The following is a 25,559-nucleotide window of genomic DNA, read 5'->3' on the forward strand; positions in this document are numbered from 1 at the left end:
ATGGTGTGTGTGTGTTTGGTTTTTATTTTTGGGTCAGGTAGAAAATCCACAGAAGAAATTCTCTCAGAACACTTACCCTTGACTTTCCTTCAGCGTCCATTAAGAGCTCCACGTATGTTACCTCACCAACTACAAATCAGATTCCAGACGACACATATACCAAGGGAGAAAAGCCAAGAAAACAATGGGAATTTAGAACAATCAACAACCAGGTATGGAGCCTCTGCCTTATAAGAAAAGCCCAGAAACACTCCATGTTTCTCCAGACTGCAATTACAGGTATGCAGGAAAGGATTCCCAAGCGCTTCCCAACGTGTTCTTGGTTCTTCCTCCGCTCCCTGAGGGGTTTTTTTCCACACAGTCTCGGGTTCCTGTGGATTTTTGGTGCCCACCTGAGGCGATCCAAACCCTTGGGAAAGGCTGCAGGAAGGAGTTTTCCTTCACCTCACCGTTCCAGCTCGTCTGCTGTGAACGAGGGATTTGAATCCTGAGGGGAAAAAACTCCTCAAAAGGACTCGCTCTGAACCAAGGGATTATTTATTTCACAATTTTTAATTAAAGTCCATTTTTAGCTGCAATAATTAACTTTTAACTCTGCCCTGTTCGCTCTCAGGACAGAAAAAAAAAAAACCTGTCAACAGCAAGAGGTAAAAACTCCCTGGAAAACTCCAGCTGCACCTTTCCCCAGGGGATTGGGATTGCCTTTTGATTCCACATGGACCTGCAGGATCCAACTACCCAAGTGGCTGCTGCCTTTGAAGGGACTGGCACACAGAAGGGTGGGTGAAAACACGGGGGTTTATTTTTTAGCTTTTTATAACTGGTTTTAGAAGTCCTGGGTGTAAAATTTAACACAGGAGGACTCCCAAGTTGTGTTATTTGGAAGGTGGGATGTTGTGTTTGTGGGAAACCACCAGCCAGTGGGAGGATTAATGGATAATTCAGGCAAGGAGTGGAGTCTCCCAAGGGGCAGAGGGAGTTGTTCAGCCTGACCTCCCACAGGGCCAGCAATTTATCCTCTAAATAAAGAATATTAATAACATTAGATATCCTATATTTAATATAATCATGGAAAACGAACAGAAACCTGGAAGGCTTCTCTTAAAATTGGGAAATAAAGGAATGCTTCGGGAAATCGCTGATTTATTCTTTTTTTCATCTCCACTTCTTCTTTTCAAGAATGATTTAGCAGTGCCAGCATTCCAGCCAGGGAGCAGGGAGGTGTTTTTGGGATAGTGTTGGAGGCTGGAAGGGGCTGAAAAGTCCCTCTGAAAGGGTCGGGGCAGCTCTACCAGAGCATCCCATTCCAATCCACAGCTAAATCCTTGCTGATATCCAGCCCAACGGCAGGAATTCCATTCCACAATCCAGGATGAGATCACACAGTCCAATCCCAAGGGCTGTGGTGGGGAACAAGCCCTCCTGGGCTGATCCAGAGGGGGAGGGTTGGAATCCCAGCATTCCCACGGGGGTTCTGTCGCCAGCCATCAAGAGCAGCAGCCAAGTCCGACCAAACTTGGGAGCAAGGATGCCAATGGATCCCACAATTTAGGGATTAGGACAACAAATTCTTCCCAGGGGGGGACCTACAGGACCAAACCACTCCGAGCTGGAATTCTGTGACTTTGCTCCCAGGATCCTGAGCCCTGGGATTGAAAGCTCTTCTCTCTCAGCCATTCCCGGGATTCACCTGCAGTTCTTCCTTCAGATCCACACAAACAACTCCCAAGGGAGTTTGCCAAGCCTGGCTGTATCAAACACAATGGAACATCTCCTGTTCTAACCAATCCCTGACTGGGAGCCACGAGAATTCCAGGAGTCCCTTGGAAAATCCAGGATGTTCTGCTGCTCAGGGGTTTCACCTTGGAGAGGCTGGGATTAAAATCTAAACATCCGATCTGAAGGAGCATTTTTTCCTTCCAAGGCTCACCTGAACTTCCTGAAGAGCCCAATTTAAGGAAAAGCAGGGAAAGGGGAGTGCCACAATTCTCAGGATCCAAGCCAAAGTCCAGAGGACAGAACAAGTGCAATAAAAATGCTCTTTTTTTTTTTTTTCCACCTGAAAACACAAGCAAGGATTTGGTTCTGCCAGCAGAGGGTGGGTCGAGGCTGGCAAAGGAAGTTTTTTGAAAGGAAAAGAGCAGGAACTCCCAGAAAATCCTGGATTTAAGTCAATGCCAGGATAATTAAGGTATCTTTTAAGACTTGAAGCAGAGCAGGCTCTGTGTGTTTTATTTATTTACTTAAACCTCCCACTTGGAAGTGCTGAGTTTCCAAACTTTTCCTCGAGAGAGAGAGAGGCTGGAGCAGGAATTGCTGCCACAGCCAGAGAGGCAAACATTTCAACTTCTGATCTTTTAAGCTTTTTATCCCCTTCTAAACTTTCCAACCACTTCCCAAAGTCGATCTGCAACAGCAAACGAGGATTTTTCCAGCCAGGCTGGGCTGGCAGAATTCCAAAATTTGGGCAGTGACCGTTCAGGAAGCTCAGAAAAGGATGTTCCCAGGGTGACCTGAGGCCTGGCTTGGATGGATTTCACCTGAGCCTGAAGATTTTGCTGGGAATTCACCAGGACAACCAGCTGGGACATGAAATATCAACTTCAAAATCTTCAAAGTTGGGTAATTTAAGGATTTGAGAGAACCCAAAGAAGCTCTGAGAGGTGTGAAAGGTGCAGAGAGGGAAGTCTGAGCAAGCACAGAAACCAGAGATGTGGGGAATGGTTTATATCCCACTTTTTTCTTTGGCCAAGGGGGCCAAAAGGAAATATTAAATATGGAAAGGAAGGCTCTAAACATGATTAAAATCGTCTGGATGTCTGAAGAAAAGAATTAGGAGAGTATTTTTGAAGAGGATCAAAAAGCTTCAACGTGAGAAAATGCAGAGTTGGCCACTGCTCCTCCTTCATCTCCAGCTGAAAATTCCTGCCAGGAAAACCCTAAAATGTCAGAGGGGGGGAAGAGAAACACACTTTTTATGTGCTTTATTTACAGAGCTTTGGTTAAAAGGGGAGAAGGAAAACATCCCTCCCAAAGTAGAGACAGGGAAGAGTCAGCACTTTGAGAGATGGGGAAGGGAAATGTCCCTTTGGCACGAGAAGAGCCAGAAAAAGGGGGGTGATTTTTGACTCTTGGATGGAAAAGGAGTGAAAAGCTCCTTGGAAAGATGGGAAAAGCCCAAGGAAAACAGAAGAAGGGGGAACAGGACAGCCCTTGGAAATTCCTTACTCTTTGCCTCCCTAAAATGTTGGTCTGGGAGCAGAATCCCAGACACTGAACACAGGGATGTTGGCACTGGAGTGACACCAGTGCTCCCAGTGCCTGCCCTACAGAGGCACCAGTTCCACCTGCAGGAGGCCACAAAGCTCCCCAGAATCCCTGGAAATTCGGGGAGAAGGCAGCACAGGGAGTTTAAGAGCTGCTTTTCTTCGCTGGGTGTTTGGTGTCCTGCCCTTCCAGGGAGGTGGCACGAGCGTGGCCTCGGCTGGTTGTCCAAAAAACCACCAAAATGATGGATATTAAATTATCCAGACAGGATGGCACAGCTATTGTCTCATCTTACAGCCAGACCCTCTCCTTGGGGCAGGGAAGAAGGTTTTTAAACCACAAAATTCTCTTTTATTTCCTAAAATACTTGGGATTCGAACACCAGCTGGTTTTGGTGACGTGGCATCCATGAAACATTCCCATGTGATGTCATTCACATCCAACCACCTTTCTAATCAGACTCCTTTTCCATGGAGAATTCCTTCAACCACCTGATCACCTCAGTTCAGCCAGAAATAAAATAAAAAAAGGGGGAGTTGCAACCAAGAACACTTTTTTTTTTTGGTTTGCTGTTCCATTACCAACATTCCCTCTGCATACCTGTAATTGAGTTCCACCAACAAATACCCTGCAATGCCTGATCCAAGGCATTGGGAGAGAGAAAGAGAGAGGAAGAGAGAGAGAGTGAGAGATGGCACCTTTGGCAGCCTGGCCACCACCAGGTTTGTCTCCTAACCCAATACTTACTGCCACAAACCACCAGGTTGGAGTTCCTCCCACCTCCAACCTGCTGCTCCCAGCTGGAGCAGCCCTGAAACACCCAAGGGCTGGACAAAAAAAAAGTTTCACCTGCTCCCCTCCCAAAAAAAAATAAATAAATAAACAAGGAAAAAAAAACACAACAGAACAAAACAAAACAAGCCTGGGAACGGTTGGGCCTGGAATTCTTGGCACTCAACGGGTCAGGTTTTTCCAAGGGCACTTTCCTGGTTCTTGGGACTGAGGGAGGTTGGAATGGAGCCCAACTCCACGGCAAAGCCGAACCGGTGGGGTTGGCAGGCAGTCCCAAAAACCAGGAAATGCTTCCCAGTTGGAGCCCTGCAGGCAGAAGGAAGAGGCTTCACCGTTGCCCCTAGGGAAGGATCTGCTGGAATGAGCAGCTGAACAGCAAGGCAGGGAACAAGCTCACCCCGGACTTTTTTCCATCTGGAGAGAAACCACAAGACACTTGGAACGGAATTCAACAAAAGCACTTGGAATTAAGACATCTCCACGTCCGGATTCTCCGGAGAACCGATGGATCTGCTGGAGCCAAGAGGCAGCAGGGACCCTCCAGAATCAGGGCCTGTCCAAGCAGCCTCGGAGGCTGCTGTTGTTGGCATTAAAGAAAACCACACTGGTGGGTCTCAGCCAGCCCCTGATCCTGGAGCTTCCCAAGGTTTCCAGTCCCGACACACTCGGTTCCCTTTGGCCTCCAAAGACAGACATTTAGGAGCCCTTTAGAAATTTGTTTTCCCCTTCATTAGGCCACACCTTGAACACATCATTAACTCTCCATCCTTGCCCAGTTCAAGCACAAGTGAACACTGATCGCCACCATCACTCTGGATTGAAAGTGCTGCTTGCTCTGAACTTGTTTGGAGACCTTTAAATGTTGGAGAAGCCAAGGATTTTCTTGCCACTCTCCCTCATTTCCGAGGTGACTTGAGAACTAGGAAGCTGGGCTTGAGCTTCGAGCCATAACAACAATTTAGACTTGTCACCACCTGAGCCCTCAGCTCAATCTCCTCATCTTCCTCCAGAGATGAAGGTGCTGAGGCCACCAAAGGCAGCTCCCACCCACGTGGAAGTGCCTCCCAAAGCCCTGCAGCACATGCCAAAGCACAAAAAAACCTGATGGCTCTTTTTTTTTTTTTGCAGGTCACCCTTCAATACATTTAAACTGAGCCCGAATGGCCCTTGAGAACTGAGCCTCCAAAATCACCCCGAGTTCGGGGACCTCCGCACGCCAGAGCAGGAAAAGGACCACCTGGAACGCCCAAAAAAACCAAAAAAAAATGCTCCAAGGGAGGCTAAAAATCTGAGCAAGGCCTAAGGAAAATCCTCCTAAAGCCTGGGCTGATGCCCCAGCAGCTGCACTGCCAACATGCCCGCACGGGAACGTCCCCTTGGAAAGCTGCCAGGGACGGATGTTGTGCAAGAGCCGCGGAAGAACCTCCTCCAAAACCCTAAATCACCGCTCGGTCCACCCAGAGCTGCGGGAAGTCGGGCACAGGGAGGAGGGCAACAAGACATCCCTGGGGCCACCTGAGGAGCACTTTACCTTTCTCTTTGACCAGGTCCTTCAGGGACTGCCACTTGACGTCGAAGGGGATGTTGGTGATGAAGGCGCGGTACCTCCTGGAGGGGTTGGCGTAGGGCTCGAAGCGGTTCCCGCCCCTCTTCACGCCCTTCTCCTTCCTCTTCTCGTTCTGGGCTGGTCTCTCGCCTTCGCTGCAAGGAAAAAGGGGGAGAATGAGCACATGGATCCCCTCTGGGATGGAGTTGGGACAGTCCCAAAATGAAAGGGAAATGTGGAATGGTTCAGGTTGGGAGGAGCTCAAGGATGATCCCGGTCCAGCCCTGCCCTGGGGCTGAAGGCAAAGCACATCTCCCCGAGGGGCAGGGACTTCAAAACTCCTTCAAAACTTCCAGATCCTCTGGAAAAATCCATGCCAGGGCCTTCCCACCCTCCCAGGGAGAATTCCTTCCCAATATCCCATCTGAATTTCCCCTCTTTCACTTGGAAGCCATTCCCTATGTCCTGTCCCTCCATCCCTTGTCCCCAGTCCCTCTCCAGCTCTCCTGGAGCCCCTTCAGGCCCTGGAAGGAGCTCCAAGGTCTCCCTGGATCCTTCCCTTCTCCAACCTCGGACACTTCCAGGGATGGGGCAGCCCCAGCTTCCCTGGGAATTCCATCCCAGCCCCTCCCCACCCTCCCAGGGAAGAAGAAAAGTTCCAGCCCCTCAGGTTGGAGGGTTTAATAAATTAAATGTTTCAGGCTCAACCTTCCACAATTCCCTTCACTAATCCAATTAATCTCCTTTTTCTCTGGGTGAGAAGATGCCCAAAAACACCTTCAGAAGGAATTCAGGGGGACACATCAAGCAACAATAAAAAAAAAGTTCCTAAAACCTGCCTGTGCTGAGCTTTTTCTCAACTTAAAAACCTGAAATTCCAGGGCAGAAATTCCAACCCCATCCCTTCCATTCCATCCCCGAAGAGACAAAACCCCCCAAAATAACACCAAATTTAGGGGTAAAAGCTTTTTTTTTATGGTTACTCCTTAAACTGGGATTACATTCCTGGCCTTGAACTGCTCTAAAACGTTCCAGGCAACGAGGATGAGGCAGAGATTTCCTGGAATGCTGAATTTTAGGCTCCCGGATCAGCTTAAAGGTGCACCCGAAGGCGCAGATCTAAACGAAATTACGTTTGTCAGAACTTTATTTCAGTCACCCAAAGCCCAGTTTGACTCTTTTTAACAGGAAAAAACCCTCAAAAATTGACAAAACGGATAAAAATTTCTTATTTTTCCCCGATATATTTTTTCCACACCTATTTTTCCAGATCTTCCTCCACGCGAAACCAAAACCCACAACCTGAAATCTGCAACGGGGCTCAAAGAGCACACGAGGTTCCACCTCCTGGTTCTCCTCCACGCGGAGCCAGAAATAGCCTTTATTCCAAGGATTTGGCCTCAAAAACAGCTTTTTAAAGCGAAATTTTCCTCGAGCAGCAACAGAAGGAACTGAGAGGCAACTGAGGGTGGTTTTTTTCACCCCAGAACTACAATTTTTGTTGAAATTCCCGCAGCGTTTTCTCGCCACGAGGGTTGTGTAACCCCTTCCCGGCACCACCTTAAACTCTCCCCCTCGAGGTATTCTCGCTCCCGAGCCGCCTCACGGGTGAATCACCCCCGAAACTGCGGGAGAGCACAAAGGAATTAACTTAAACACCGCCCGCACCCCCTCGGGCACCGCCTGTTCCCCTCGCGGCCACTTCCAACTCCGCTCAAAGCGGGCGGAAACTCCTCCTGAGCGCGACGGGGACGAGCCCGCTGAGCAGCGGCTCTTCCAGAAGCGCTTTTAAGGATAAAACACCGCCTGGATCCCCTTCAGGAGCCGCGAACCAGCAGCGCCCGCGCCGGGCCCGCTTCCCGCTTTCCGCCTCCCCCCTTCCCTCAGGCCGGGCCCGAGCGCGGGCGAGGCCGCCGCTCCCCTCCCGCCGCTCCCTACCTCTTAGGGGGCGGCCCCCCCGCGCCGGGTGCCCCGTTGGGCGCGGGCGGAGGCGCCGCGGAGGCCGCGGGGGCCGCCGGGGGCTCCATTTTGCCGGGGGTGCTCTGCGAGGCCGCCGCGGTCGCCGCCGCCATTTCCCCCCTGCGCGTCCCTTTGTGTGGCGCGCGCGGGGCACGCCGGGAACGGCGGCAGAGGCGGCGGCGCCTCCGCCCGCCAGGGGGCGCCCGAGCCGCGCCTGCGCCACAGGTGGGGGGCGGCCCCGTGAGGGCGGCAATGGCGGGAGAGTGGCACCGGGAGCGGCGGCCCCCGCTGTTTGTGGCGAACGGCTCCCGCGCCGGTGTAACGGGGGTTCTGCGCTGTACGGGAGGGTGGGAACGACCGCGCTCTGTGTGGGCGGCCGGCGGTGTTACAGCGCTGCGTGCCGTACGGACACGCGGTAATGGCGGCGCTCTCTGAGGGAGGAGAGCTGCGCGTGCGCAGTGCGGGGCGGGGCTGTACGGAATGGCGGCCTTGCGCATGCGTTGTTGCAGGGGCGGGAAAGGGAATTTTTGGGAGTTTCGTCCCCCCAAAATTTGGGATTTGGGGTTTGTGTCCCCCCCTTTGGGCAACAAAGCTATAGGGAGACGCTGGTTATCTCACAAAATCAAGGGGTTACTCGGCAATGCAACTCCTGGCCCTGCACAGGAATAAACCCACAAGGCTTGAGGTTGAGTTTGTTTTTTAGAAAATCCGAAGGCCTCGGAATCCTCAGTTTTAAGGAAGAGGCACCAAAACACCCCCGAGCAGGAGAACGGGGAAGGAGCAGAGGAGCCTCCCCAGAGCTCTGCCCGGACAACACCGGGACACGGCCCGGGGACACCTCACTCCACCTTCCCCACCCTAACACTGACCAGGAATCTCCTCGCCGATAAAAAAGCCGCAACGCGGCAGCCGAGGGCGTGTTTTAAGTGTAAAAAAAAAGACCTTTAGGGGACCGCAACACCCCCGGAACCTCCGCTGAGGCCGCGGCGCTCCGGGGGCCTCTGGGCTGGGCTGCACAGCGGCGGAGGGCGCGGCTCGTTGACGGGCAGCTGGTTCAGCCAATAGCAGGCGAGAATCGCAGGGGCGGTGTCTCGCTGAGCCAATCAGCGGCGCGGGGAGGCGGGGCTAAACCCGGAAGCGGCGAGCGGCACCGGGAGCAGCACCGGGAGCAGCGGCGGCAAAAACAGCGGCCAAAATGTCTGAGCGGAAAGTGCTGAACGTGAGTTTGGGGGGGATCCCCCGCCTGGGGGGCCGGGCGGGGCCAGCGGAGGGTCTCGGGGGGCTGCGCGGAGCTGGGGAGGGCTCAGGGCCCTTCACGCCCCCCCTGAGCTCTGCCTTTAACCCCCCACAGAAATATTACCCCCCGGACTTCGACCCGGCCAAGATCCCGAAGCTCAAACTCCCCAAGGACCGTCAGTACGTGGTGAGGCTGATGGCGCCCTTCAACATGAGGTGAGAGGGGACGGGGGGGGTTGGAATGCCGGGGGTCGGGAAGGATCTTAAAGCACGGGCAGGGACATCTCCCACCAGCCCAGGGTGCTCCAACCCGGCCTGGGACACTCCCAGGGCTGGGGCAGCCACAGCTGCTCTGGGAATTCCATCCCAGTCCCTCCCCACCCTCACAGGGAGGAATTCCTTCCCAATATCCATCTATCCCTGCCTTCCTTTAGTTTAATAATTATGTTCCTGTGGCTACCCCATCCCTGAGAGTGTCCAAGGCCAGGCTGGAAGAGGATGGGAGAGTGGGAGGTGTCCCTACCCACGGCAGGGGGTGGCACTGGGTGAGCTTTAAGGTCCCTGTCATTTTGGGGCTGTTTCACGAGGAGCCCCAAAACCTCCCTCACCCAAAACAACCATCACTAAAACTGCCCCCGGGAATCCCGTGGGGGTTTGACCTGTTTGATCCTTTTTTTTTTTTTGCCATGGGATGGACTTTCCCCTGTCACTCCTGCCAGGTGCAAGACATGTGGGGAGTACATCTACAAGGGCAAGAAGTTCAACGCCCGCAAGGAGACGGTGCAGAACGAGTCGTACCTGGGGCTGCCCATCTTCCGCTTCTACATCAAGTGCACCCGCTGCCTGGCCGAGATCACCTTCAAGGTGACCCCTCCTGGGGTCCCCCTGGGCTCCCAGCGCCTGAGGGAGCAGCTGGAGCTGGGCCAGGGCAGGGTTGGGTGGGATATCAGGGAATTCTCCCCCCCCAGAGGGTGGTGGGCACTGCCCAGGCTCCCCACGGCCTCAAGGCTGCCAGAGCTGCAGGAGGGGTTGGATGATCCTCTGAGGGACAGGGTGGGGTTGTTGGGGTGTCCTGATGATCCCTGGGGGTCTCTTCCTGCTCAGGATATTCCAGAGTTCCACAGAAATCCTGCTGCATCATTGCTGGGGATGTTTCTGTGTTTGGAGATGACAAATCGAGCCCCAACTCCTTAAATAAAGAGGGGGTGGAGAAGAACAAAGCAAAACCCTGGGGAACATGTCCAGGACTTTTGGACAAGGCCCTGAGGGACAGGGGGGGTTGTTGGGGTGTCCTGGGCAGGGCCTGGAGTTGGATTTGGATGATCCTTGTGGGACCATTCCATGGTTCCATGACATTCCTGCCCCCATGGGGATGGGGTGTCCCAGCAAACCCTGAGCCTGACTGTGGGGTTTTTTTGCTGTCTCCTCCTTTATTGTGGCAGTTTGAACCTCTGGAATATCCCACCCACCCATGGATGGGCTGTTTCCCTCGTGGAATGTGGGGATGGGCGGCTCTGGAAGCGGCTGGGGCAGAATTCCCTCCCTACAGTGACTGTTCCCGTGGTTTTCCCCCTCAGACAGACCCCGAGAACACGGATTACACCATGGAACACGGAGCCACTCGCAACTTCCAGGCTGAGAAGCTGCTGGAGGAGGAGGAGAAGAGGCTGCAGAAGGAGAGGGAGGAGGAGGAGCTCAACAACCCCATGAAGGTACAGGAGCTGCTGGGAAACCTCCCCCTGCCCTGCCTGACTTTCCCCAGCCACACCAGGTGACCCTGGAGCTGTTGGTCCTTCCGTTCTCCTCCTCCAGCCCAAAAATCAGGATGAGGGGGATCCTCTTGGTGCTCCCTGGAGGTGCTGGGTGGGGGAGTCCCTCCCAGCTGTCACATCCCAGCTCATCTCCTCTCCCCTCAGGTCCTGGAGAACAGAACCAAGGACTCCAAGCTGGAGATGGAGGTTCTGGAGAACCTGCAGGAGCTGAAGGAGCTCAACCAGCGCCAGGCCAACGTGGACTTCGAGGCCATGCTGAAGCAGTACAAGGAGTACGAGGAGGAGCAGAGGAGGAGGGAGCAGGAGGAGGATGAGCAGGAGATGAAGTGAGTGGGGCTGGGAAGGCTTGGGGTGGGATCAGCCAGGCCCAGGAGCTGAGGGAGAGGAGTGGGTGGGATGTGGAGGGGTTTTTGGGGGGAGTATCTTGTGGCAGAGTGGTCAGGGAGGGGGAGAGGGTTGGGTGTCGCTGCTCCACCAGGCAGGGATGTGGGAGGAGGGAGCTGGAGATGATTCCAAAGGCTGGAGCCAGGCTGGGGGAGCTGGGGGGTTCACCTGGAAGAGAGAAAGTTCCAGGGAGACCTCAGAGCCACTTCCAGGGCATGAAGGGGCTCCAGGAGAGCTGGAGAGGGACTGGGGACAAGGGATGGAGGGACAGGACACAGGGAATGGCTTCAAAGTGAAAGAGGGAAAATTTAGATGGGATATTGGGAAGGAATTCCTGGCTGTGAGGGTGGTGAGGAGCTGGGATGGATTTTCCAGAGGATGCCCCATCCCTGGAAGCATCCAAAGGTGGAAGTGGATCTTTCAGCTCCTTCCAACCCAAACCATTCCCTGATCCTGTGAGATCTGAGCTGCTGGAGGGCTCCAGCCCCCCCCTTGCAGCGTGGCAGTGGAGCAGCTCCATCCCCAGCCCCCCGTGGGGCCCCTGTCCCGCAGGTCCATGCTGGAGCAGGCCCAGAGCCGGCGGCTCCTGGTGGATTCCGACTCGGACGAGGAGGCGGCGAAACCGCGCCCGAAACCCGCGGGCACCAAACCCACCGACATCCTGCAGGAGGTGAGGGGGGAGAGGGTCCTCACACAGCCCAGCTGCTCCCACAGCCTCCTCTGGGGTGCTGGAGCCCAAATCCAGCCCAGAGCCACCATCCTGGAACCCAAATCCAGCCCCCATCCAGTTCAAATCCATTGTCCTGGAGCTGCGTGTGCCTGTTGTGTCCTTGCTCTGGAGGCCAAATCCAGCCTAAATCCTGTGTCTTCAGGCCCAAATCCAGTGTCCTGGAGCCCAAATCCAGTGTCCTGGAGCCCAAATCCAGTGTCCTGGAGCCCAAATCCAGTGTCCTGGAGCCCAAATCCCCTGTCCTGGAGCCCAAATCCCATGTCTTGGAGCTCAGATCTGGTGTCCTGGAGCCCAAATCCAGCATCCTGGGGCTGTTTTGTCCTGGTTCTGAGTGCCCCTGGGACCCCAATCCAGTGTCCTGGAGCCCCAGTCCAGTGTCCTGGAGCTGCTGTGTCCCTGCTCTCCGTGCCCCTGGAGCCGTCACGGATGAGCAGCTCCCAAAGCCGTGTCCCTGTGCACTGGGCTGGAAGGAGCCAGGGATCAGGGGGTGATTTTAGGCCGTGTCTGCTGACAAAGGCAGGGAGGGAGCTGCCCCCCCACCCTCCTTTCCCTTCCCTTCCAGCTCAGGCCGTGCCCTGGTGCCGCTCCAGGCTGGGATTTCAGCCCTCGGTGGGGGGCAATGACAGCCCCTTCCCCGGGAGGTGTTTTGGAAAAGAGGCAGAACAAAAGAGCTTTTGAGTGGCCGTGTTGTGAGGGAGGGATTATCCCGGAGCCAGGGCCCTGCCCTGCTGCTCCCTGCCTGCAGGGACCTGTGTCTGCTGCAGCAATCAAAGCTGCTGGGGCTTTTAAGCCGGCCCGGGGTTAATCCCGGCCGTGTTCCCTGGCCCAGCACTAATCCCAATGCCCAGGGGGGGTTGGATTCAGGGGCTGGGCCACCTGCAAGGCAGCAGGGCCTGGCTGGAAGGGCTTGGGCAGCCCCTGGGAGCGGAGGGAAAAGGGGGAGAGCGACTTTGGCATGGGCAGAGAGTGATAAAACACGGGGGAAGTGGTTGTAGATTGAAAGAGGGAAGGGGTAAGTGGGATGTTGGGAAGGAATTCCTGGCAGTGAGGGTGGGGAGGGCCTGGGATGGATTTCCCAGAGCAGCTGTGGCTGCCCCATCCCTGGAAGTGTCCAAGGCCAGGTTGGAGCAACCTGGGACAGTGGGAGGTGTCCCTGCCCGTGGCAGGGGGTGGCACTGGATGAGCTTTGAGGTCCCTTCCATCCCAAACCAGCCTGGGATTCCTTTATTTGCCTCCTCAGCATCCCAGGGCCCCCCCAGGGCTGCACGACAAGCTGGGCTCAGATCCCAGACAGTGGGACATTGATTTCCAAGGCCTGTTTTGACTCCATACCCTGTTTATCCAGCCTGTCCCCGGTGCTGCAGGGGGGGAGGATTCCCCCCTTGGCCTCTCCCTCGTGTCTCCTGCTGTTCCTGCTGCTGTTTTTCCCTTTTTTTCCCTTTCCCCTCCAAGGCCTTTCCCCCCTTAACCCCCCCTGTGTCCCTGCAGGACCCTCAGCCCCAGAGCAAGAAGCTGAAGACGGAGAGCTGGGAGAGGAGCGTGGGCAAACTCAACAGCAAGGCCCAGCTGGCTGGGCTGGTGTCCCTGAGGAAGCAGAAGGCGGATCCAGCCCTGGAAAACGGGATGGAGAGCCGAGGCACCGGTACCTGCCCCAGGCTGGGCCCTCAGGGGGGGCTCTGGCAGCTCCCAGGGGGGGTTTGACTCCGTTTTCAGAGTGACTCTGTTCTCTTGGTGTGAGAACAGGGGGCTGTCCGTGTTTCCAAGGGGTTTCCCGGTGGAGGAGAGGCTCCTTCCAGGCTCCTGGCACTAAGCCATGGCCTTGGGGACGGACTGCCAGGGCACGGGATGGGGCTGGGAGAGCGGGAGAGCTGCTTTGGTTTGGGGCCTGCTGATAAATCCCGGCGAACTGGGGGGAGTTGGGAAGCTCCAGGGAATGGAAAACGGGCTGGGAGGTTTTCCAGCAACCTCAGCACTCGCTGCCCGGAGAGCCAGAGGATCCCTGGATTTGGGGAAGGTCGGGGTGGATTTGTTAATGCCGGGCTGGGTGATCCTGAGCAGCTCTTTGAGGGATCCCTGAGGGGGTTTCAGCTCTCTGAGGGATCCCTGAGGGGAGATCCGCTCTCTGGGGATCCCTGAGGGGAGATCAGCTCTTGGGGGGATCCCTGAGGGGGTTTCAGCTCTCTGGGGGAACCCTGAAGGGGGATCAGCTCTCTGTGGGATCCCTGAGGGGGTTTCAGCTCTCTGAGGGATCCCTGAGGGGGTTTCAGCTCTCTGGGGTTCCCTGAGGGGGTTTCAGCTCTCTGAGGGATCCCTGAGGGGGTTTCAGCTCTCTGGGGATCCCTGAGGGGGTTTCAGCTCTCTGGGGATCCCTGAGGGGGTTTCAGCTCTCTGGGGATCCCTGAGGGGGTTTCAGCTCTCTGGGGGATCCCTGAGGGGGGTTCAGCTCTCTGGGGGATCCCTGAGGGGGGATTTATCCCTGTAGTGCCCGTCAGGATCAGGCCTGGGATGAGTCCCTTGATGGAGCCTCTGGGACGAGGCCAGACAGGCCAAGCACGGGGGATTTGCCATGAGGGAGCTGTCCCTGCTGGTCTCTGCTCTCTGCCTCCCCTTCCAGGCTCCAGGGGGCTGTCCCTGATGCTCTTCCCTCTGTCCCTGCTCTTCCAGGCTCGATTCCCACCCCGACAAGCACCGCCACGTCCTCCCTCAGCTTGTTGGGGGCCTACTCGGACAGCGAGGACAGCGAGGATTGAGGAGCCACCTCCATGGGATGGGGATGCTCCTGGATGGCAGCAGCTGCTCCTGGAGCCCCACGTGGAGCTGGAAGCACAGCCTGGGGCCCAGGGAATTGCAGGCCCGCTGGTGTTCCCAAATCCTGGCTGCGGGGCCGAGCCCCAGCAGCACAGGGAGGAGCTGATCCCGTGGGAAGGGAGGTTTCCCCGGAGCAGGGATCCTGTGGGAAGCCCCTGTGCCTGATCCCAGCATCCAGCCGGCCCAGCATGTGTCCCAGCCCTGCTCCCAGGACGTGTTGGGAAGCACAGGGCTCTGGTGTCTCCGTTCTGGGGGTGTCACTGCCCTCCCCCCACACACACACTGATGGTGCCCAGGCCCTGTTTTGGGGGTCTCACTGACCCTCCCACAGCAGTGAAGGGACCTCAGAGCCCCCTTTCCCACTGGGATGTGAAGACAAGGTGGGCACTCACCCCTCTGTCACCTCAGGAGGACCCACCACCCCTTTTGTGTCCCTGGAGCCCAAATCCAGAGTCCTGGAGCTGTGGTGTCCCTGCTCCGAGTGACCCTGGACCCCTTTTCTGTCTCCTGGGGGGGCTCAGATCCCACCTTTGTGACCGGATCCTGCACCCCAGCCCCCCCTCCCCCAGATGTCCCCAGGAGCTGGGTGACAGACCCCTCCCCACCATTCCCAGCCCTGCCGGGCTCCAGCAGCCACAACTCCGGAATAAATTGGATTTGTCAGAGCCAGTTGCTTCGTGATCTTCCAGGGGGTGATTTGTACGTGGGCGCTGGGGTGGGTCCTGCCCCTGGGGAACCCCCACCCACCCAGGGGCTCCCCTCACCCTGGGCACGAACCTCCCCCTCATCAAAGCACCCACCCCTAATTGCTGAGTGCTAATTAACCTGCTCTCACAGGGCTCTGGGGGGTTAGAGGGGGCACTGAGGGGGCTGGGGGGCATCACAGAGGGCCAGGGAGAAAGGCAGCCCTCCCCCCAATCCCAATTAGCATTCCAGGCACATTCCCTGTAATTGGCCTCTTCAAACATTAATGCCGTGCCTTGGGCTCAGCCCTGGGCTTTGTGGGGGTCAGGAGTTGGGGGTCCCTGTGTGTGTGTCCCCCCCCAAGATGTGCCCTGCTCTCCTCCCAGCATCCCCTGGCACCGCGTGGGACCCCCAGGGAGGGACCCCCCGAGAGGGACCTTTGTTCTGGGGACAGTGCAAGGGGCCAGGTCAGGGCATGGCCAGGGGTGGGTCCCAAACCTCCCACCACCCCCCCAGTGTGATGTCTGAGCCCCCCCCCCCAAAACCCCGGGGCAGAGGGAGGGGCAGAGCCCCCTGTACCCTACATGATGAGCTCCCCGGGAGGACTGGGGGGTGGCCCTGCAGTTGGGGGGGCTCCCTGTGCCCCCCAAAATCCCCCGGGCTCGGTGCCCCCCCCGGGCCGTTTACCGGCAGCCCCCGGAGCCCGGAGGGGCCGGTGAGGGGGGTCCCATGTGGAGGTCCCTGTGACCCCCCCCCCCTTCTCCCACTGTCACACGGCGTGGGGGGGCTTTCCCGGTGCCACTCGGGGGTCTCGCTGTCACTTGGGGGTCTCGATGTCACTTGGGAACCGCGGTGTCACTCGGGGGTCCCGCTGTCCCTCGTCACCGGTGTGAGGGGGGGGGGTCACCCATCACCTCCCGGGGCTGCTCCGTGCGGTCCCGGTGACCCCCCCTTCTCACACTGTCACACGGTGGGGGGGGGCTTTCCCGGTGCCACCTGGGGGTCCCGGTGTCGCCTGGGGGTCCCGGTGCCGCTCAGGGATCCCGGTGTCACTCGGGGGTCCCGCTGCCCCCCATCACTCGGTGGTGGTGGTGGGGGATCACCCGTCCCCTCCCGGTGCTCCCGGCGTGTCCCACTCGTGTCCCCCCCGGTGTTCTCTCCCCCACCCCACCCTTGCCGGTGCCCCGGCAGGCAGGGGGCTGGGGGTGGGCTCAGGGGGCCGGGGGCTCCGGTCCGCGCAGCGCGGCGGCGACACAAAGCGGCTCCGGCGACGGCGGCGGCGGCGGCGGCGGCAGCGGGGGGGTCCCGGTGGGTGCCGGTGGGTGCCGGGGGTCCCGGGGCGGTGCCGGGGGTCCCGCTGCCGCTCCCCCGCCATGGCCAAGTGGCTCCGGGAGTACCTGGGCCGGGGGCCTGGCGCTCCCCCGCCCGCCACAGCCCGACTACAGCGGTACCGGCACCGGGGTCCCAGAGCCCCCGCCCTCCGCGGCCCCGCAGCCTCCCCACGGCACCGCCTGGTGCGGGTGGGGGCGCGAGGCCGAGGCAGCCCCGCAGGATGGAGCAGGTAGGACCGGGGGCACCGGCGGAGAGGACACCGGGGGGAGGACCGGGGGGTCGGAGGGAAGCGGCGGCACCGGGGAGGGCGGTGGAAGGATCAGGGGTGCAGTGGGACAGCCGGAGGGGGGCTGGGGAGGAGAAGGGGGCACCGGGAGCACCGGGAACACCGGGAACAGGAGTGGGGGCAGCGCGGGGAGACACGGGAGGTGGGATTGGGGCACGGGGAGAGAACAGGGGGCTGGGGAGAGGGGACAGGGGGCACCGGGGAGGGGGCACGGAGGGATGGAGGGAGATGGGGAAGGGGGCCGGCGAGGAAGGACCAGGGGTAGCGGGGATGGAGAACCGGGGAGGCCAAGGGATCGGGGGAAAGGGGAGTGGGGGCAATGGGGTACCCAGGGAGGACTTGGGGGCACTGGGAGGCGAACTGGGGAGCCTGGGGGTGGCGGAGTCCCTGGGAGAGGGGAAGGGAGAGGGTCAGGGGGACAAAGGGAGCAGGTGGGAGGGAGCGGGGAAGGGACCGAGGACATCCAGCGCGGGGCTCGGGGGGGCCCGCGGGGTCCCGGGAGGGCACCCAGGGCACGGGCACCTGCAGGGTGGGGGCACAGGGGGTCCCGTCCCACCCGGGGCACCCACAGGGACACCCACGGGGGCACCCACGGGGGGACATCCCCCGCGCAGGGCCCTGGAGAGAGCGAGTACTCGGAGCCCTTCGAGGGGGAGCAGGACCCGGCGCCCGAGGGCGGCTGCGAGGACGAGCCCACAGGTGGGTGACACCCCGGGCACCCCCAGCACCCCTCCGGGGGGGTCCGGGAGTGCCTCCCACCTCCCCATCCTGCCCTCCCCAGGGTGCCCCCGGCAGGGCGAGGGTCGGCGGGGGAGGCCCCGGCGGGGACCGCAGCTCTACGACACCCCCTCCGAGGAGTGGGAGGCGGCCGGGGAGGGCCCGGGGGTGCCCCCGGGCCGGCAGAGCCGCCTGCCCCGCGATGACGAGCGCCCGGCCGACGAGTACGACCAGCCCTGGGAGTGGAAGAAGGATCACATCTCACGGGCATTCGCAGGTGACGGCGGCCCGGGGGGCTGGGTGATACCCCGAGGTCCCCATGGGTACTACCCTGGGGTCCCACAGCTCCCATGGGTACCACTCCTGGCCCTCAATATCCCCCCAGCACCCTTGGGTACCACCCCAGGGTCCCCCAGCTCCTGTGGGTGCCACTCCTGTCCTCCAACATCCTGCAGTGCCCATGGGGAACAGCCCAGGGTCCCCCAATCCTGCACATCAGAGGTCCCGTGGGTCACACTCCTGGGGTCCCCCCGCTCTCTTGGGTCCCCAACATCCCAGGACCCCCAGACCGCTCCTGGCCCCCGTGCCCACTGGTGGCAATGGGACACCAGGGCAGGGCAAAGCCACTGTGGGGACACCCCTGGGCCATCCCTGGTGGCGTGGCACTGAGGGGTGCCCCCTCAGCAGCGGGCAGGGATGGGATGACCCCAATCCTTTGTCCTGCAGTGCAGTTTGAGAGCCCCGAGCGCTCCCCCAGCCTGTCCCGGCAGCTGCCACGGCCCCCCCGTGCCCCCCCAGGCACCAGGCCGGGCTGCCCCCCCAGCCCCAGGCACGTGGACACCTCGCTGCCCCTGGAGAAGCAGGCGTGAGTTGGGGGGGTGGCCTCTCCAGGGGGTGGCATCGTCACCCCGGTGACACTGCAGGGTGTGGGGGCACCTCCGTGGGGTGGAGGGTCCCCCACGGATGGGTGGTCGTGGGGTGGAGGGTGTCCCATGGCGTGGTTGGGCCCCATAATGGTGTGGAGGGGTCTCCATGAAGTGGAGGGAGCCCCACGTCACGGGTGGGGCCTCGTGGGGTTGGGTGCCCCACGACAGGGGTGGGTCCTTTGGATGGGGTTGGGTGCCCATGGCACGGCTGGGTGGCCCATGGTGGGGTTGGTCTCTTTAATGGGGTTGGGTGCCCACGCCACGGGTGGGTGGCCCATGGTGGGGTTGGGCTCTCTGATGGAGTTGGGTGCCATGCCACGGATGGCTCCATGACGTGGGAGGTGCCCCATGGCACAGAGGGTGCCCCTGGTGACCCCTGGTGACCCCTGGTGCCCCGTGGTGATGCCCAGCCCCCCTCAGGTGGTACCACGGCCCGATCGGGCGGGCGGGTGCGGAGACGCTGCTGGCGCTGTGCCGCGAGGGCAGCTTCCTGGTGCGGGACTGCGAGACCAGCCCCGACGACTACTCATTGTCCCTGCGGTGAGGCTGGGCCAGGGGGGACATGGGGACAGCCCCGGGGGGTGCCCAGGCAGGGGCAGGGCTGGAGCAGGGTGAGCCCACCCGTGTGCTGCTGTGTGCTGGCGTGTCCATCACCGTGTCCATCACCGTGTCCGTGTCCTGGCACAGCCCCACACGCGGGGCCAGGTGGGATGGACCCAGGACCCCTCGCCTGGGGGAGGGGCCCAGGGAGGTGCCATCCCCTGCCCCTGCTCTGGGTGGTGTCCCCATCTTTGCTCCCATCCCTATCTCCACCCTGTCCCCATCCCCATCCTTGTCCCCATCCCTCTCCCGATCTCCATCCCCATTCCTTGCTCTGGTTGGTGTCCCCCATCCCTGTTCCCATCCCTATCCCCACTCCTGTCCCAATCTCCATCCCAGTCCCCATCCCCATTCCCATCCCTTGCTTTGGATGGTGTCCCCCAGTCCCCATCCCTATCCCTGTCCCTATCTTTGTCCACATCCCTGTCCCAAGCCACATCTTTGTCCCAGTCCCTGTCCCAACCTCTGTCCCAATCCCCATTCCTATTCTAGTCTTCATTCCTGTCTCAATCCCCATCCCTGTCCCAATCATCGTCTTTGTCCCAGTATCTGTTCCCATCCCTGTCCCAATCCCCATCCCTATCCCTGCCCCTATCCCATCCCCACCCCAACCCCATCCCCATCCCTATTTGTGCCCCATCCCCATCCCCATCCCTTTCCGTGCCTGGTGTCCCCCCTCTATCCCCTCCCCGCCCTCATTCCCGTTTTCCCCTCTCTCCCAGGAGCAGCCAGGGCTTCGTGCACGTCAAGCTGACGAGGACGCGGGAGCAGCACTTCACCCTGGGCCGGGCGGGCGCCGCCTTCCCCTCGGTGCCCGCGGCCGTGCGACACTACACGGCGCGGGCCCTGCCGGTGCGGGGGGCGCGGCACCTGGCACTGCTGTACCCCGTGGCCGTGCAGCCCCTGTGACCCCCCCAGTAAAGCCCGTGATTGTCGCGCAGGGACGGGGACGTTCTGCTCTGTTCGCTCTCGGCGCTGCAGGGACCCCGGGGGAAAGGGGGGGTGTGGGAGGGAGGCGACGTGGTGGCACTGCCAGCGGTGGCACTGCCACCAGTGTCCCACCACATGGGACTGCTCGTCCTGGCACTGCCACCGGTGTCCCACCTTGATGTCACCACGTGGGCTCCTGTTCCTGTGCTCCCACCCCAGGATCCCCGGGGTGAAGGGGAGGGTCAGGATGAGCCCCCCCAGCCACGGCCATGGGCACAGGACAGGGTGGCCCTGCCCGGGGTCACCCCCAGTCGTGGGGGCTCACCCTCATGGTTGTGGGGGGGGGGGATCGATGGCACTGCCACCCCCCACCTTCCTTCCCCCCCGCCGGGGGTGGTCGTGGCTTCCCGTGCCCCCCAGCACAGCCCCCGTGCTCCGGGTGGATTCCCAGGAATGGGGGAGCTCCGGGATCTGCTGCCCCCCTGTCCTGGCACTGTCCCTGTGCCCACGAGCTGCCCAGCTCTGGGGACACGGGAGGGGGACACCGGCTGGCACGGGGGGCGGCGGAGAGGACAAGGAGAGGGGGCCGAGATGCTGCAAGACACGGTTTTTGGGGGGGGCTCCTGCACCCACCACAGCCCCCCCGTGTTGTCCCTCCCCGCCACGGCCGGGGGTGGCAGCTGTCCCTTCTCTGAGCCCCCTGTGACACTGTCACCCCCTGGGACACTGTCACCCCCTGTGACACTGCCCCCACCCTGCCCCCCTTTCCCTGTTGGACCCCCCCCCCATACCCCAGAACTACAACTCCCATCGCGCCGCGAGGCCACGCCCCCTCCCGACCACACCCACGCGAGACCGCGCCCACCAAGAAACCACGCCCGGACACCGCACATCCAACTGGGCGTGGCCGAGGGGCGTGGCCTGGCGTGGGCGTGGCCGGGGGCGGGGCGGGGGCGCCGCTCCCCCTTTGTTGGTGTCGGCGGGGCCCGAGCGGCGGCGGGGCCGGCCCGGTATGGGCGACCAGGTGGGGCCGGGCCGGGGGCACCGCGGGGCACCCCCAGGGCAGGGGGGAGGAGGAGGAGGAGGAAGGGATGGAGGGAGAGGGGATGGAGGGATGGAGAGGGGAGCGGGACGGGGAGGGGGGATGGAGGATGGAGGGAGGAGGGAGGGAGGGAGGGATGGAAAGGTGGAGGGAGGAAGGAGGGGAGTGGGGAGGGAGGGAAATGGAAAGGGAGGGATGGAGGAAGAGGCGCCGGAAGGATGGAGGAAGAGGGGATGGAGCGATGGGGGAAAGAGGGAAGACGGGAAGGAGGGAGGGATGAAGAAGAAGAAGGGATGGAGGAAGAGGGGATGGAGGGGTGGAGGACAGAGGGAAGTGGGGAGGGAGGGAAATGAAGAAGGAGGGATGAAGGAAGAGGCGCCGGAAGGATGGAGAAGAGGCCGCAGGGATGGAGGAAGGAGAGATGGAGGAAGTGGGGATGGAGGGATGGATGGGAGAGGGACGGAAGCCGCAGGGATGGAGGGATGGGGAAAGAGGGAGGGAGGAAGGAGGGAAGACAGGAAGGAGGGAAAGGAAGGAAGGAGAGAGGGAGGGAGGGATGGAGGAAGGAGGGACAGGGATGGAGGGATGAGGGACAGAGGATGGAGGGATACAGGGATTGAGGTTGGCAAAGGAGGGACAGAGGGGGCTCAGGGGGGATGGAGGGGGCTCCTCCAGCCCGGAGATCCCGGTTGGCCCCGCTCCTGGCACGGCCAGGCCCGGCGGGGATGGGGAGGCGCCCCGGGGGGGTCCGGGGGATGCCCGGGGGTGCCCACAGGGGGGCTGACCTCGGGCACAGGGCGCCGGGCAGGAGTCTCTGCGGAAAATCATCACCACCCTCGCCGTGAAGAATGAGGAGATCCAGAACTTCATCTACTCCCTCAAGCAGATGATCCAGAACGTGGAGGTACCAGGGGAGTGGGGGGGGACAACCCTGGGTGGGGTGGGACCTCCGTGCCCCCTGGGCACCCTTGGGTGGGGTGTTCCCCCCGCTGAGGCCCCGGTGTGTGTGTGTGTGGGGGTTGTCGTGCCCAGACGAACTCGGCGCGGGCGCAGGAGGACCTGGAGGCCGAGTTCCAGTCGCTGTACTCGCTGCTGGACGAGCTCAAGGAGGACATGGTGATGAAGATCAAGCAGGAACGCGCCAGCCGCACCTACGAGCTGCAGGTGGGCACCACCACGCCCCCTGCCCTCACCTGTCCTGTCCCCCCCCTCCCCACCGTGGGCACCCTCACCCACCTGCGCCCCTGCCCACGCCAGGCCCAGCTCGTGGCGTGTTCCAAGGCCCTGGAGAGCTCGGAGGAGCTGCTGGAGGCGGCCAACCAGGCCCTGGGCTCTGCCAACCACCACGACTTCTCCCAGGTGGGTCCCTGCCCGGCCGCCCCCTGCGCTGGGGGGGTTCCTGACCCCACCCTGTGCCAGCCAGTTGATGCCCCCCCCAGGATGGGCCCCCCACACTTTCTGTCTGTGCTGGGCTGAGGGAGCAAGGACCCCAAAGGGACAGCCTGGCAGGGACATGGGGGCACTGGAATGTGTGCCAGGGGGGTGCTGTGCCAGGGGGGTACTGGGGGGATGCAGGGGTGCTGTGGGGATACAGGGATGCTGTGGGATACAGGGATGCTGTGGGATGCTCTGGGATGCAGGGATCCTGTGGGATGCAGGGATGCTGTGGGATGCAGGGATCCTCTAGGATGCTCTGGTATGCTGTGGGATACAGGGATGCTGTGGGATGCTCTGGGATGCAGGGATGCTCTGGGATGCAGGGATCCTGTGGGATGCTGTGGGATGCTCTGGAATGCTCTGGGATGCCGTGGGATGCTGTGGGATGCTCTGGAATGCTGTGGGACATGGGGATGCTGTGGGATGCTCTGGGATGCTGTGGGATGCTCTGGGATGCTCTGGGATGCAGGGATGCTCTGGGATGCTGTGGGATGCAGGGATGCTGTGGGATGCTGTGGGATGCTGTGGGATGCAGGGATGCTGTGGGATGCTCTGGAATGCTGTGGGATGCTGTGGGATGCTGTGGGATTCTCTGGAATGCTGTGGGATGCTCTGGGATGCAGGGATGCTCTGGGATGCCATGGGATGCTGTGGGATGCAGGGATGCTGTGGGATACGGGGATGCTGTGGGATGCTCTGGAATGCTCTGGGATGCTCTGGAATGCTCTGGGATGCTGTGGGATGCTCTGGGCTGCAGGGGGGCTGTGCCCAGCGGGGGTCCTGCATGCTGCTGCCCCCCCCTCCCCGGCTCTGCAGTTCTCACCTGCTTCTTCTCTCCTGCTCTGCCCTCTGCGCTCACAAGGCGGCCAAACAGATCAAGGATAGGTACGGCCCCCCCGAGACCCCCCAAGACCCCCCAGGACCCCCCACTAACCCCTCCACCTCTTCATCCTCCTCCTCCTCCTCCTCCTCCTCCTCTGGGGGGCCATGCTGGGGGTCTCTGAATGCCACACGTGGGGTCCCCGGGGTGCTGTGCCCATGGGGGTGCCATTCTGGGGGTCTCTGAATGCCCCTTCCCCCCCAGCCAGAGCCCCACACAGAGGGTGGTCCCCTGGGTGCTGGGGTGGCCCTGTGGGCGCTGGGGTGGCCTTGCCCACCTTCCCCACCCTCCCCAGGGGCGGTGGGAGCACTGAGGGCTGGGTGGGTGCCCTGCCTGCCCCCGCTGAGCCCGGTGCCCGTGTCCCTGGCGCAGCGTGACGATGGCCCCCGCCTTCCGCCTCTCGCTCAAGGCCAAGGTGAGCGACAACATGAGCCACCTAATGGTGGATTTTGCCCAGGAACGGCGCCTGCTGCAGGCCCTCACCTTCCTGCCAGGTACCAGGGGCACAGGGGGCACAGGGGAGGGAAGTGCCAGCCTGGCAGGGGGGCGGCACAAGGAGGGGGGGGCAGAGTTTAGGGGGTGAGGAGCTGGGCTGGGGAGGACCCAGGCTTGGGGTGCCCTGTGGGACCTCACCCAGAGGGGTGGGAGGGTGCCAGGCATGGAAGGAGGAGGGGGGTTTGGGGCCCTGGGGTGCAGTGGGTGCCATTCTGGGGGTCTCTGGGGTGCTACAGGTGGGGTCCCCAGGGTGCTGTGCCCAGGGATGCAGCAGGTGCCACGCTGGGGGTCTCTGGATGCCCTGGGTGGGATGCTACCTCAGGGTGCTGTGCCCATGGATCCTGTGGGTGCTGTGCTGGGGGTCTCTGGAATGCCAGGGTGGGGTCCCCAAGGTGCTGTGCCCAGGGGTCCTGCAGGTCCCATGCTGGTGATCTGTGGGTTGCTGAACCCGTGGGAGCTGTGGGAGCCCCGAGGGGGTGCTGGGACCCCCTCCATGTGTGAGGGAGGGGCGCCTGGCACGGCTGCTCCCGCGGGCAGTGCCCAGCGCGCCCGAGATCGACCTGGCGGAGTCGCTGGTGGCCGATAACTGCGTGAGCCTGGTGTGGAGGATGCCCGAGGAGGGCGGCAAGATCGACCACTACGTGCTGGAGTATCGCAGGACCAACTTCGAGGGGCCCCCCCGGGCCAAGGAGGACCAGCCCTGGATGGTCATCGAGGGCATCAAGGGCACCGAGTACACCCTGTCTGGTGAGGGCGTGGGGCTGTGCCAGGGGCTGGGGGGCATTGCTGGGGTCTCTGGGGGGCAGTGCCTGCCCCGTGCCCTTCTCTATGAGCCCACTGTGCCCTCAGGGCTGAGGTTTGACATGAAGTACATGAACTTTCGGGTCCGGGCGTGCAACAAGGCCGTGGCGGGCGAGTTCTCCGAGCCGGTCACGCTGGAGACCAGAGGTGGGTACTGGGGGGATGGGGGGTGGGCTGGCAGGTGTGTCCCCCCACCCTGTGCCACCCCCAGGGGTCAGGGGGCACTCACAGCGGGTGTTGCCAGCGTTCACGTTCAAGCTGGACGCCAGCACGTGCCACCAGAACCTGCGGGTGGAGGAGCTGAGCGTGGAGTGGGACGCGACGGGCGGGAAGGTGCAGGACGTGAAGGCGCGCGAGAAGGACGGCAAGGGCAGGACGGCGTCCCCCGCCAACTCCCCTGCCAGGTAGTGCCACCCCCTCCCCCCTGGCCGGCCCTGTGTCCCCTCCTGGGTGGTGCCAACCCGGCCCTCTGTCCGTGCCAGGGTGGTGCAGTCGCCCAAAAGGATGTCCCTGGGCCGCGGGGGCCGCGACCGCTTCACCGCCGAGTCCTACACGGTGCTGGGTGAGAGGGGGGCACCCCGGGGTGCTGGGGGGTCCTGCAGGACCCTCGGGGGTGCTGGGGGGGCCCTGCAGGCACCCTGGGGTGCTGGTGGGGTTTGGGGCATGGGGGGAGGTGATGACAGAGCACCCCGTGGGTGTTTGGGGGATCCTGTGGGTATGGAGGGAACAGGGAGGGAGGTGGGTGTGGGGCACCCAGAGGGACCTGGCGGGCTTGGGGACAGGATGGGGCACCCCATGGGTGCCTGGGGGGCACCCTACAGTCACTCAGGGATGTGGATGAGGAGGGTGGCACAGAGGGCAGAGGGCACAGGGGAGAATCCAAGTCATCCAGAGGGACCTGGTGGGGCTGAGGATGCTGGAGAGACCCCGCAGGC

General features: G+C 61.3%; 4 protein-coding genes across 4 annotated transcripts in view; 3 read left to right on the top strand and 1 right to left on the bottom strand.

Annotated features, from left to right (window-relative positions):
* Positions 1-3: 3 nt before the first annotated feature.
* On the bottom strand, positions 4-7,715 carry LOC126643083 (heterogeneous nuclear ribonucleoprotein M-like). Its single transcript, XM_050321223.1, has 3 exons — positions 7,544-7,715; positions 5,591-5,760; positions 4-129 (listed from the first exon to the last, which is right to left on the bottom strand). The coding sequence occupies exons 1-3, from the start codon at positions 7,675-7,677 to the stop codon at positions 23-25; spliced, it is 411 nt and encodes a 136-aa protein (XP_050177180.1). The 5' UTR covers positions 7,678-7,715; the 3' UTR covers positions 4-22.
* A 968-nt stretch (positions 7,716-8,683) lies between these two features.
* YJU2 (YJU2 splicing factor homolog) lies at positions 8,684-15,143 on the top strand. Its single transcript, XM_050321215.1, has 8 exons — positions 8,684-8,783; positions 8,916-9,016; positions 9,520-9,664; positions 10,378-10,512; positions 10,717-10,898; positions 11,509-11,626; positions 13,175-13,328; positions 14,351-15,143. Exons 1-8 carry the CDS (start codon positions 8,760-8,762, stop codon positions 14,434-14,436), a joined length of 945 nt encoding a protein of 314 aa, XP_050177172.1. The 5' UTR covers positions 8,684-8,759; the 3' UTR covers positions 14,437-15,143.
* Positions 15,144-16,727: 1,584 nt separating this feature from the next.
* On the top strand, positions 16,728-19,962 carry SHD (Src homology 2 domain containing transforming protein D). Its single transcript, XM_050321217.1, has 6 exons — positions 16,728-16,739; positions 17,411-17,495; positions 17,578-17,790; positions 18,240-18,378; positions 18,860-18,979; positions 19,762-19,962. Exons 1-6 carry the CDS (start codon positions 16,731-16,733, stop codon positions 19,946-19,948), a joined length of 753 nt encoding a protein of 250 aa, XP_050177174.1. The 5' UTR covers positions 16,728-16,730; the 3' UTR covers positions 19,949-19,962.
* Positions 19,963-20,917: 955 nt separating this feature from the next.
* The window catches only part of FSD1 (fibronectin type III and SPRY domain containing 1), a 15,697-nt gene continuing 11,055 nt past the window's right edge, over positions 20,918-25,559 (top strand). The window contains exons 1-10 of the mRNA XM_050321525.1: positions 20,918-20,993; positions 21,808-21,915; positions 22,044-22,175; positions 22,269-22,370; positions 23,311-23,333; positions 23,701-23,822; positions 24,361-24,570; positions 24,673-24,771; positions 24,869-25,028; positions 25,107-25,186. Of these exons, the coding sequence (XP_050177482.1) occupies positions 20,982-20,993; positions 21,808-21,915; positions 22,044-22,175; positions 22,269-22,370; positions 23,311-23,333; positions 23,701-23,822; positions 24,361-24,570; positions 24,673-24,771; positions 24,869-25,028; positions 25,107-25,186 (1,048 nt within the window). The 5' untranslated portion in view covers positions 20,918-20,981. The remainder of the gene's footprint in view (positions 20,994-21,807; positions 21,916-22,043; positions 22,176-22,268; positions 22,371-23,310; positions 23,334-23,700; positions 23,823-24,360; positions 24,571-24,672; positions 24,772-24,868; positions 25,029-25,106; positions 25,187-25,559) is intronic.

Source organism: Myiozetetes cayanensis, unplaced genomic scaffold, assembly GCF_022539395.1.
Source record: "Myiozetetes cayanensis isolate MyiCay16 unplaced genomic scaffold, myiCay2020 scf26, whole genome shotgun sequence".
NCBI classification, from domain to species: domain Eukaryota; kingdom Metazoa; phylum Chordata; class Aves; order Passeriformes; family Tyrannidae; genus Myiozetetes; species Myiozetetes cayanensis.

What these genes read in the sequence shown, in the direction of transcription:
- LOC126643083 (XM_050321223.1), bottom strand. Translation starts at nt 7,677, where the DNA reads ATGGCGGCGGCGACCGCGGCGGCCTCGCAGAGCACCCCCGGCAAAATG. An exon ending in GGGGGGCCGCCCCCTAAGAG is followed by an intron (nt 5,761 to 7,543) that starts GTAGGGAGCGGC and finishes TTTTCCTTGCAG; the next exon opens with CGAAGGCGAGAGACCAGCCC. An exon ending in GGACCTGGTCAAAGAGAAAG is followed by an intron (nt 130 to 5,590) that starts GTAAAGTGCTCC and finishes TCTGATTTGTAG; the next exon opens with TTGGTGAGGTAACATACGTG.
- YJU2 (XM_050321215.1), top strand. Translation starts at nt 8,760, where the DNA reads ATGTCTGAGCGGAAAGTGCTGAAC. An exon ending in CTGAGCGGAAAGTGCTGAAC is followed by an intron (nt 8,784 to 8,915) that starts GTGAGTTTGGGG and finishes AACCCCCCACAG; the next exon opens with AAATATTACCCCCCGGACTT. An exon ending in CCACCGACATCCTGCAGGAG is followed by an intron (nt 11,627 to 13,174) that starts GTGAGGGGGGAG and finishes GTGTCCCTGCAG; the next exon opens with GACCCTCAGCCCCAGAGCAA.
- SHD (XM_050321217.1), top strand. An exon ending in CATCTCACGGGCATTCGCAG is followed by an intron (nt 17,791 to 18,239) that starts GTGACGGCGGCC and finishes TTTGTCCTGCAG; the next exon opens with TGCAGTTTGAGAGCCCCGAG. An exon ending in GACTACTCATTGTCCCTGCG is followed by an intron (nt 18,980 to 19,761) that starts GTGAGGCTGGGC and finishes CCTCTCTCCCAG; the next exon opens with GAGCAGCCAGGGCTTCGTGC.